This window comes from Zalophus californianus, chromosome 1 (assembly GCF_009762305.2).
Source record: "Zalophus californianus isolate mZalCal1 chromosome 1, mZalCal1.pri.v2, whole genome shotgun sequence".
Classification (NCBI taxonomy): Eukaryota; Metazoa; Chordata; class Mammalia; order Carnivora; family Otariidae; genus Zalophus; species Zalophus californianus.
In genome coordinates, this window is record NC_045595.1 from 13,943,947 (window position 1) to 13,956,092 (window position 12,146).

The following is a 12,146-nucleotide window of genomic DNA, read 5'->3' on the forward strand; positions in this document are numbered from 1 at the left end:
ATACATACTCAAAAGAAGTGAAAACAAGGACTCAAATGAAATAAATCAGACAGAGAAAGACAAATACTGTAAGATCTCACTTTTGTGTGGAACCCAAAAAAAAAAAAAAAGAAAAGAAAAAGAAAAACCACAGAAAAAGAGATCAGACCTGTAGTCACCAAAGGCAGGGAGTGGGGGAGGGGAAATAGGAGACAGGGGCTCAAAAGGCACACACTTCCAGTTATAAGATAAATAAGCACCAGAGATGTAGTATAGAACATGACTACAGCCAACACTGCTATGTGATATACAGGAAAGTTGTGAAGAGTAGATCTTAAAGTAGATCTTAGGGGCGCCTGGGTGGCTTAGTCAGTTAAGCATCTGCCTTCGGCTCAGGTCAAGACCCCCGGGTCCTGGGGCACCTGGGTGGCTCAGTCCATTGAGCGCGCGGCTCTTGATTTCTGCTCAAGTCATGATCTCAGGGTCCTGGGCTCAAGCCCTACGTTGGGCTCTGTGCTCTGTATGGAGTCTGCTTCTCCCTCTCCCTCTGCTCCTCCCCCTGCTCGTGCTCTCTCTCTCTGTCTCAAATAAATAAATAAAATCTTAAAAAAAAAAAGCCGGGTCCTGGGATTGAGCCCCATATTGGGCTCCTTGCTCAGTGGGGAGTGTGCTTCTCCCTCTCTCTCTGCTCCTGCCCACCGCTTGTGCTCTCTCTCACATAAATAGATAAAATCTTTAAAAAGAGAAAAAAAAAAGTAGATCTTAAGAGTTCTTAAAAAACTTTTCTGTTTTTGTATCAACATGAGATTCTAAATGTTAGCTAAACTTGTTGTCATCTCATGATATATGTCAGTCATATTACTATGCTGTACACCTTAACCTTATACAGTGCTAGGTCTCAATTATCTCAATAAAACTGGGAGAGAAAAAAAAAGCAGGGACTTGACCAAATGTGTGTATGCCCATGTTCACAGCATTATTCACAGCAGCCAAGAGGTGGAAACAATCCAGCGCCTATCAACAAACAGACAAACAAAACGTGGTATATCCATACGATGGAATACTATTCAGCCTCACAACAGAAGGAAACTGACACATGCTACAACATGGATAAACCTTGGACACATTATGATCAGTGAAAGAAACCAGTCATAAAAAAGATAAATACCAGGGTACCTGTCTGGCTCAGTCTGGCTCAGACCATGCAACTCTTGATCTCAGGGTCGTGAGTTCAAGCCCCATGTTGGGTGTAAAGATTACTTAAATAAACAAACAAACTTTAAAAAAATTTAAAGGGACAAATGCCATATGATCTCACTTATAGGAGATCCCCAAAGTTATCAAATTCATAGAGACAGAAACCAGAATGGCACACAACAGGGGCTGAGGGAGGGGAGCAGGAAGTTAGTGCAATGGAGACAGAGTTTCAGTTTGGGAAGACGGGGAAGTTCTGGAGAGGGATGGTGATGACGGCTGCATACACACTTAATACCACTGAGCTGTACAGTCAAAAATGGTTAAGAAGAGGGGCGCCTGGGTGGCTCAGTCGTTAAGCGTCTGCCTTCGGCCCAGGTCATGATCCCAGGGTCCTGGGATTGAGACCCACGTCGGGCTCTCTGCTTAGCTTAGCGGGAAGCCTGCTCCTCCCTCTCCCACTCCCCCTGCTTGTGTTCCCTCTCTCGCTGTCTCTCTCTGTCAAATAAATAAATAAAATCTTAAAAAAAAAAATGGTTAAAATGGTAATTTTATGTTATGTGTATCTCACCACAATTTTTTTAAAAAAGTCTCCAAGAAACTTGAATCTCCCTTTACAAGGGGAAGAAATAAAGGAAAGGAACTGTGAAAGAGAGAGAGAGAAAAAGAGAGCGAGAGAGAGAGAGAGAACGAAAGAAAGAAAAATAAAATTTAAGAAAGGCTCTCAGAGGTTCCAGTAAAGACTCCCGCTGATTGGTCTTAGCACTCTCAAGGCCTCCCTGACCATGGCCTGTCATAGGATGGAACCCCCCAGAAAAAACGTTTGTCCATGAAATGGAATGAAATCAGCATTGGGTCAGTCCCCCCACAGTGAGTCTAGGCAGGGGATGGAGCTCGTCTACACCCGCACAGGTCACTGCAGTCACAACTGCTTAGTCTGCTAGATGATGAAATTAACCCCAACTGGGCGCCTGGGTGGCTCAGTTGGTTAAGCGACTGCCTTCGGCTCAGGTCATGATCCTGGAGTCCCGGGATCGAGTCCCGCATCGGGCTCCCTGCTCAGCAGGGAGTCTGCTTCTCCCTCTGACCCTCTTCCCTCTCACGCTCTCATTCTCTCTCTCAAATAAATAAATAATCTTAAAAAAAAAAAAAAGAAATTAACCCCAACTTCCTGCCTGGGCACCCCTTACCCCCACACCCTCCAGCTGCCCCACCACCCCAGCCTCCCTCCTGCGGCCACCCTCTCAGATCTCATGCAGACTTCGGAAATCTCAGACTCTTCCCAGACGGTTCCGCCTGCCCCACTTCCCACAGCACCTCCTGCCCACAGCCCGCTGTGTTTCTCCCTCCCAGTAGTCATCACCCATGGTCACCACCACCACCATGCTCTTAATGGGCCTCCCCTACAGAGATGTGAGGACCTTGGGATGCAGCCTGGCTAGCCTGCCCACCAGGAAGCCCCTAGGCCCAGAACAGGACCTGGCCAGCCTCAGCCCACCAGCAAAACCCAAGTCAGTCTGATAAACAGGACGACGAGGCCACATGCACATGTCCAGGTAAGGGTTGCAGTGGACCCATCCCCATATCAGAAAGAGGCCAAGGAGCGTAGGGAAATACAAGGGGTGGCCCCTTGTTACTCAGCCCTTACACACTGGGGCTCCACTTGCCAGGGTAGATGGTGGAGGAAACAGAACCCCCACCTCTCATCCCTAAGGAACAGCATTCTCCAGTGGAGAGAGGCCTTGGCCCCTCGAGACTGCCCTTATGTGACTCCCCAACAGCCATGAGCTCACATGCAACCTGAAGGCAAAGATGGAGCCACTGCCTCCAGAGCTCTAGGCCTGACTCCTCATACTCCACCAGCAGTCACTCCCAGGCCAGGTCAGAAGTCTCTTCAGAAACTCAGCCAGCACTTCCTGCCCCTCCTCTGCTCTGTATGGCCCCTGCCCACTGCCCACTCCACCATCAGCACCTGGTGAGGCTGCTCAAGGGACAGAGAAGGGAGACATACAGAAAGGCCCAGCTCCCTCAACACAGTGGGGTGGGCTTCCTGCAGGAAAGCTGCTAAAGAATCTGGGGAAAGCCATTTCTTTATTTAAAAAAGAAACCCTTTACAATAGAGACAAACGAGTGGATATTTTAAACTTTAAACTAACACACGCATGCAAGGTGGGAAGTTGCGGGGGTGGGGGGTGAGGGACAGACCAGAAGGGATGGGATGACAGGACCCTCTGACCTGGGGTGCCCACTACTATCTTAGGTGCTGCTTCAACCCAGGGAAACTGAGGCTCAGGAGGAAGCCTAGGTCTCCAGACTGTCAACTGGAACTAGCTAGAGCCAGTCTACCTGACCCCAACTCGTGGTCCTCAGCATCCTTTGAGGGAGGCACCTCCTTTTAGGATACCTTCCCTACATGTCTAAGATGGACACAGGGACAGCAAGGCAAACAGTGAGGAGCTGACACCCACCGATGGCCCAAGGTAGGAGTGGGGGTCGCTGGAAGGGCACACATTCAGGAAAGATGTCCCCGAGTCAAGCCTTAGTCTCCCCTCTGAAGAACAGTGAGAACACCCACAATAGCACAAAAGCGTGGAGGATTAACCACAGTCCTCAATCCCAGGCAGCTCATTAACTTCTCAAGGATGGGGTGATCCAAGGCTGCCTGTTCCACAGCACATCTGAGAAAGCTGGGAAGTGATGAGTGGGCACAAGGCCCTCGACCCAACTTTCTCAACGCTTTGGGCAGCATCACCTGCCCTCCATCTAGCTTTGGCTCCCCCAGTATCCAGAGCACCCACTATCCAGAAACTGGTCAACACCAGCACAATAAGGGAAACCTGGCATTCAACTACCCCCAAGCAAAGAACACAATCTAAGAACTGGGGAAAAAAAAAAGGCTGCCGGCTTCCGGAGCTGCCACATCAGTTCAAAACACCTTCCAATTATACTCAGGACGCTTGAAAGAACCACAAGACATCCACATCTCGGGACAAAAGCAGCAAACCAGAAAGTGTGGGCTCTGTAGCCAGCATCAATGAGGCAGCATATACACATCTACCACCCTGCCCCTCGACACTGATGGTGACAATGACGGGCACCCACCACAGACCCACAGCAGCTCTCCGATCAGCTGCCCTCATCTTTCCTCCAGCCCAGAGTCACTCCAGAGGCGGCTGTCAACATCTTTTCAAGCCACGCATAACCCGACTCTCACAAACCCAGCTCAGGCACGACAATAAAGCTGAGTGTGAAGATGTCTCTGCCACATGGCCAGAATCAGGAAAGGTTAGAAATGTCTGCCTCCCCCAACTAGCCACAGGTGGCTTTCCAAATACTTCTCACATCTGTCCCCTTGCCCATTCCCCAGTGCCACCCCAGCTCAGGCCCTCCGAGCCTCCTTACCCAGCCACCGCCTCTAGTCCTGCCCTCCCTGACCATCCACCACCATGGGCCAGACCACATCCCTCTGAAGCCTCAATTTCAACATACAAAAGTTGTACCCACTCGGCCACACGCAGCCTCAGGCTCCTCTTTGAGGCACAGGCACACCAGGGATGTCCCTCACTGCCCTTCAGCGCCTCTGCACAGCCCTCAGCACGGGACAGCAGACAAGGCTCCCAGCACACGGGAATCCCCAGGATCGGTATGGTGCCCCAAACGCATATACTGAGGAATACTGATCCATGAGGGTACACACTGCAAGGGAGATGCAGTCACTAAAAAGTAAAGCTTACGATTATATTAAATAGCAGAACTAAGACGGTGTCAGGGAGGAAGTAAGACCTAACACCATATGAGCATACCACTGTGATGATGAGGTGCCCAGACACAAGACAGAGGAAGGTGCCCAGGTGTCAACAACAACCATGGCCTGTGCCCATGGGAACAGAAGTCGCTCCTTTCAGGTATTCCAAGTTTTCTATGCTGAGCTATACTCCCTTTATAGTAAACTTCTCAATATGTGTTACTTTTAAATAAGAGTTCAGTGATCCCAGGAACTTCACAAACATGCGTGGTCCACTCCCCCCAGAAGGGCTGTGGGGAGTCACCAACACGCCCCGCTGACCTGGTGACTCAGTCAAGATCCGCGTCACAACATGGCCAGGGAGGGACCGAGCCCAGAGAATATAATTAGCGTCAGACTCCAGTGCGGCCACTTGGTATGGGCACAGGAGGTCTCTCTCTGAATGGTTCATCCGGACACCAGCTTTTTTATTAAACAGTAAAATGACAAAACAGCTATACATATTGCTGGAGGTAAGATCTCAGACAACTCCAGGCCGTGCTCGCCACAGACCAAAGGGAAAATCATAAAGTCAGGAAGCAGGGGAGCAAGGCCCTAAAAATGAAGGACCCAGAGAAGGCCAAACCCCAAAGGCACAACAGGGATGGCCAGCCCAGGCCTGCAGGCTGCATCAAGCAAGGCTACTGCCACGGAAGCAGATTTCCCGAAGCCAGTGTCTGCTCCAGGACCAGTTACTCGGAACAGGAGAAGCAGTGTTATTTTCAAAGACTCCCCAGAGATGTCACAATCCGGGTATGATGTCAAAACTACTTCAAGGGTGATGAACTCTGGCCTTGCCGATGAGTCAACAGAGGGTGAGTTTCCGCCAAGCAGCCTGCTGTTTACACACAATCACCACAGTCACCGTGGTGCAGGAACAGCATGCAAGCCGGAAGCCTAGTCAAGGGTCAGAGCAGCTGAGGCAGGGTTTGGCCCCTCACACAGAACCTCACTGGCTGCCTGCAGAAACCTCCATCACTTACCCCACACCCCGGGTCACTCACACGTCCTCCCACAGCACCTATGAGACATGCACCTTCTAGGAAGGACTCACCCCGCCCAGAACTATCAAGAGCCCACTCTGAAACACATAAGTAAACTGAACCCCTCCAGCCAGAGGGCAGGAGACAGGAAGCCATGCTCCTGACACCAACGGGCCAGGCCGCTCCACCTGGCCCACGCGGCCAGACCACCTCTCTTCAGAGGGGGCAGAGCTTGGAGCCTGCCGCCTGGTTCTCAGTCCCGTCCCAGCTGGGAATTTCCTTCCAGTGACCTGGCCTCCCAGAGTCTCTTCCCGTTTCCTCACCTGGTGGGGAACCATTCCTCACCACAGGGCTGACGGACAGCTGAACGCGTGCAGCTCGGGCCAGTGCTGGCATGGGGGGTGTGGAGCACAGGTGTTGGGACCCTCTGAGCCCCAATTGCCCCCAATGCACAGGGAAAACAATAAGCTAGCCTTCCTGCCAAGGTCACCAAGAAGATGACAGGAGCCTGGACAAAGGGCTTAGGGGGGCCCGGCCCACAGCCAAGAGGGCAGCCCCAGCTATTCCTGAAGACGGCCGGTCTGAAAAGCAGACAGAGCTGACAAGAAGCTGCCCTGCTCAGGGCGCAGTGGGCACACACGCGCGCGCAAGCACACACACACCCGGGAAGGGGAGATGAGCCTACCTCCCGGGGCCTCGCTGTGGGAGAGGAACAGAGGCTAAATTAAGGCTCCTCCTGCCACCAGTGCCCGAGCTGACATCCACACAGCCGCCCCCTTAGCAGCCTGCGGGCAGCCCCTAGCACGGCTCTACAAGTCATGGACTATTTGCTGTAGGCCCCTTCCACCTCCTTTCCCCACACACCCTTCCCCAGGATGGAGCCCCAGCAACTGCCCTCCATGCCCCAACACCCTCCCCAGCCTCTTGTGTCTTAAGGCTTGAAGGCAGCATGCCTGGAACCCCCACCCCTGCCTGCACAGGACCTCTCACCAAGGGGACCTCAGCTCTGGCAGCTCCTAGAAGCAAGTCTCTCAATCAGTACCCTTTCACACCACCCCGCACCATCACATCACCCCATTTTATTTCCTTCCTTATGCTGACTGCTGACAAGTCTTTGTACCGATTTCTGTACTGCCCTGTTCACAATATGTCTCCTGCCTCCAGAATGTCAGCTCATGACGCTAGGGGCCCATCTTGGTCACTTCTGAACGTCCAGCACTTGAGCAGTAGCCCTATACAAACCAGGTGCTCAATCAGATTCAGGTAGATGCAGGAGCCCAGGCTCCCTGTCTCCCACAGTCTCTATTCAAACCTCCAGGTGGGAACCAGCTCTGGGTACAGGCACCAAATGCTGAGAACACAGCAGGAGGGGGGAGGTGTCAAGACTACACTGATGGCCACATATGTGTCAAAAGAATTCCCACAGCCCTGAAAGAAGAAGGAGCCAGAGCTTAGGCAGAGCAGGGCTTTGGGACCCTCAATAGTCCTGAGAAGGATCCAGAGGTCAGAACGAAGCCAGTCACTGGGACCCTCACAGCCCTGAGAGAAGGACCTGGAGCTGGGAAGGGTTGGGTACTAGGACTCTCATAGTCTTGAGAAGGATCTAGAGCTCAGAAATGGCCAGGCCCTAGGACCCTCCCAGGCCTGAGAAGAATCCATAGCTCAAAGAGGGTAGGGCACTGGGATCTTGCAATCCTGAGAGAAGAAGGACTCAGGGCTGGGAGGGGTCAGATACTGGGACGTGCACAATCCTGAGGACAAGAAGGATCCAGAGCTGGGAGAGGGTTGGGCACTGGGATCCAGACTGGGAGGACAGTCAGACACTGGCCCAAGGCCTCAAGCAGGTAGAACCAAGATTTTTTTTTTTAAGATTTTATTTATTTATTTGACAGAGAGATAGAGCCGGAGAGCACAAGTGGAGGGAATGGCAGAGGGAGAGGCAGAGGGAGAAGCAGGCTTCCCGCTGAGCAGGGAGCCCGATGCGGGGCTCGATCCCAGGACTCTGGGATCATGACCTGAGCCAAAGGCAGACGCTTAACCATCTGAGCCACCCGGCCACCCCTAGAACCAAGATTTAAACCCAGATAGGCTACAATCCTCAGGCTTCTTGAGCCCCTCCCTGGGCCCTCAAGTTTTACTGAACAATATGCTCCTCTCCACCAAGGAGCTTATAAACCAGGAGAGGAGAAGGTCACTCGGCAACAGAGCCCACCAAATCCTAAAATGAAATACCTGGGTGGTTGAGGCAGGCACTCCATGGAAGGACACTTCCTCAGAGTGGCCAGGGAACACTTCTCTGAGCAGGCGCATGACACTATCTTGGAAGGATGGGTCCACACTTCCTCTCTCTTCTCTCCCAGAAGTAGCCCATCACAGTCAAAAGGGAGATCTATGGGAGCAGCCGCGAGGGGACTCACTCGAGTTTTTTATATTCAAGGAGAAACTACACGAAGCCCAAGTCTAGACGGTGGCAGCTGCGCATATTACCTTCTGCCACATTCCAGGCTGGCCACCAGGTCTGCACAAGGGCAGTTCAGACTCCACACCCCTCTGGAGAGAGAAACCATGGGGGACTTTTACTCAGGCGACTCTAAGAGCTAGGATTACAGGCTCTCTTGGGCCACAGAGAAAGTTTCACAGGAACTTCCTCTCCAGTCCCCTGCCACATCTGAATCTGTAAAAGCCTCTTTGCAATTAAAAGTAAAAATAAAAACCCTCTCCACAAGTTGTCATTGGCAAACCATATAACCACAGGGCTACAGAATAGAAAACTCCAGACACTACTGACAACTATACATAAGAGGTTTTGTTAATAACCCATACACTTCTCTGGTCACACAAACCAGTTCTTCAAGTCACTTTCCCCATGCCCACCACCCAAAAGCACCCAAGCTGCCCTGATTCAATGCCCAACAAGTAATGTTAAATATGAAATTGCCAGGTAACTTAAATGACCAATCAGCTTCTGAAAAAATGCAAATTTGGGTCACCCTCAAAGTTTAGCCCAGCTGGCCAAGATGCCCCAACTGGCTTGGAGAAGTTCTTCAAGGGAGCCCCTCCTGGCTGACATACACAGCTAGGCTCCAAGTGGGATGAGCTGGAGTCTGCAGTTACCTTCACTCTCACATGAGGAAGATCCAGCTTAGTTAGGGGACGTAACCAACACCCTAAATTAAAAATAGCCGTGTGACAGCATGAGGTGGACACACAGGCGGGCCTTCCGGATGACTAGATCAAGCAAGGGCAGCATGGCAGGGAAGGCGGGGCTCCTAAGTGACCAGGTACCAAGTTCACCTTATTTACATGACTCATGAGCTCTTCCCCAGCTGTTTCTAGGAAAGCCTGCCTTCCTGCAGGACAAGTCAGAATTGCCTAGGGAAAAGACTCCAGACTGGAATTTCACAAGGAAGGGAGACTTGAGCTGGACACAGTAGGTCATTCCCCCCAGCCCCCCGCCCCAACTCCTCACCTGCAAGGACACCTTAGCCTCATCTTGAGGAATCCTTTTGACAAGGGGAGAACTTGTTCTAAAAAAAAAACGACCCCTTCTACGAATGGGAAACTGTGACCCAGGACAGGAAGGAAACTGCCCAAAAAAGTGGGAAGAAGCACGGGAAGGGTGGGCACCAGGAAAGTGGTGGGAACGTAACAGGGGAAGAAATTCCCAGCTTAGCTAATGGTGCTGAACAAGTCTGGGGCAGGAAGAAAGCCACATTCCTTCCTAGTTAGTCTTTCTCCTCACCCGCCCTCAGCCCCCCCATTCCCAGTATACACAAACACACACACACAGGGAGCAGAGCCTCCCTGAGCAGGACACCAGACCCCTCCCCAGTCACTTCATGACTATAAAGCCCCCACTTTCCAGGTAACAAGGAAAAGAGCTCCGAAACCACTTCCCCTCAGGTCCTGACCACTCTGGGCACCTGCAACTTCTGTCCCGACAGAGACGGCACCACGACAAACGGAAATGGGAAGAAGCAGGTTTCTGACCAGGGCCCCAGATGTGCCTCCAAATCAAGCCTGAAAGAAGGTGCACAGCAGCCTCCCCCCAACCCACGCACCCTGAGCCAGGTGGCAGAAGTGAAACGCCTCTAACTTCCCCAGATGGGTCCAAATCAGCCCCTGAGAAGTTTGAGAGTCAGCAGCCAGGTGCGGTGGCCAAAGCTCCCTCCCAGGTGCCCACTAAGAGCTCCCCCAGCCTGGGAAAGGCACCATGCCTGCGACCCCCCACATGCACAGCTTCTCCCCCAATCAAAACACTCCTTTCTCCAAAAATGTTCAGTGAGACAGGGTCACCTGCGAGGGGCAGGGGAGTTGGAAACAAGCTGTCAGTTTCTGACCAAACTCCCCCTGTCACGAACCAAGAAGTCAAGTGAGCCCAATTCCAAGGGCTTCATTGGTGTTACTGCCGGCCCTCAAGTGCAGACTCAGCCTCCCCACACAGACGGAACAGGTTCTCCACAGGTGCCCCAACAGCGGCGCCCCACTGACCCACCCTGCCTGGGACCCGGACGGAAAAGCCTCAAGCCTCCCCAACCCCCTCCCCCGTCCCCCAGCCAGGTGAACAGCTCAGTTCCTGCTCAGGGACTGGGTGAGCCGGGAAAGGCTCCGAACGCCTCCAGGTGCCGACTGAGTCGGCCCCCCCCCCCCCCCCCCCGCGGACCAGATGCGTGAGCTCGGGGCCCCTCGGCCGCCCCGGGCCGCCCGCCAGTGTCACCTCCCAGAGCCGTGAAGGAACGCGGTTCCCCGCGCTCTCAGCCGGACAAGTGCCCACCCCGCGACCTGTCGGCTCAGGGACCCACGAGCAGCACCCCGGTCGCCGGACCCCGCGCGCCCAGGGCAGGACGCCTCCGCGAGGGGCGCATGAGGCCGGCCTGCGCCTCGACGTCCCCGACGGTCGCGCCGGACCCCGCGCCGCTCACCTGGCTGGCTCGGTAGCTCTCGAAGGCCCTCAGGGCACTGTCGGTGAGCTTCACGTGGAACACGGACACCTTGCTGCCGTCGCTGACCCGACCGCACGACAGCCCGTAGCTCCTAGCCTCCTTTAGCGCCGCCATCTTGCGACCATCGCTCCCCCGCCCCCCCCTTCCCGGTTCCAGCGCCGGCGCGCCGGCCCCGCCCCACCCCGCCGCCCGCTGACGCGCTGCATTATTCATGAACGCGGCTGACCACGCCCCCTCTGGATCCAACGAAGTCCACAGTCACCTCTGCACGGCCCGCCGACTGTTGCATTATTCATGAATGCAGCTGGTCGCGCCCCCTATGGGCCTGGCGAAGCTCTCGGTCACCGCCCCGATGTGCTGTATATTCATGAGGTGTAGATGGCCCCACCTCTCAAGGCCCCAGAGGGGGCCACTTCCGTGCCTGGACTCCGCCCCGACACGCGCGCACCTCCAGGCCCCGCCTCAACATGCATAATTCATGACCCTGGCTCCGCCTGGCGAGGGTCGAAACCACGCCCCACTGTCCGCTGACGTGATGCATTATTTATGAGATCGCTTCAAGCCTTCCGTCCGTGGTTTCTGTTGAGAGCAGTAGCCAGTGCGTGAAGGGGGCGGGGCCGGTGCAAAACACGTGGGGGGCGGGGCCGGCTACTGGCTTGGTGAGTGGGCGTGACCATGCAAACCGAGCGCGCGTTGGACGCTGGGTTTGGCTGGTGGAGCTTCCCTTAAGGTAAGTAGATGGGATTCCTTGCCCGGGGCTGTTTGGGAATTAAGGGTGTTGGGGAGGAGGTAAATTTTGCTCATGACAAGAGTACAGTTTTAATAGAATAAAATTCTATATCCTCAAGGTTCCTGAGACATGGTGGTTGTCCAGCTTTCCCATTTTAAGAAAACATTTTATGTATCATAAGATTAACCCATTTAAAATGTACTATTCAGTGGCATTTAGTACGTTCAGAACGCTGTGCAGCCACTACAACTATCTCATTTGGGGAAATTTCCATCACCCCTAAAGAAAACCCCTACCCACCAAATAGTCACTCCACATCCCCCCTTCCCAGCACCTACAACCACTAACCAACTTTCTGTGTCTATGATTTCACTTATTCTGGACATTTCATATCAATGGAATCATACCATATGTGACCTTCTATGACTGGCACTCAGTGAAAGACTCAGCATGATGTTTTTTTAAACTGAATGAAGGCAACCTCATTTAAAATAGAGTTGGAGCACCTGGGTGGCTCAGTGGGTTAAGCGTCC

At 53.3% G+C, this 12,146-nt stretch overlaps 1 protein-coding gene across 3 annotated transcripts in view; it reads right to left on the bottom strand.

Annotated features, from left to right (window-relative positions):
- Positions 1–11,327, bottom strand: part of ELL (elongation factor for RNA polymerase II) — a 72,121-nt gene extending 60,794 nt beyond the window's left edge. For 2 of the 3 annotated variants that reach the window (XM_027584176.2, XM_027584175.2), the window contains exon 1: positions 10,863–11,019. In XM_027584176.2, coding sequence (XP_027439977.1) covers positions 10,863–10,997 — 135 coding nt within the window. In that variant the 5' untranslated portion in view covers positions 10,998–11,019. Of the gene's footprint in view, positions 1–10,862; positions 11,020–11,145 lie in introns of those variants that run through there. The other variant, XM_027584177.2, reaches the window with a different exon arrangement.
- Between the last annotated feature and the right edge of the window lie 819 nt (positions 11,328–12,146).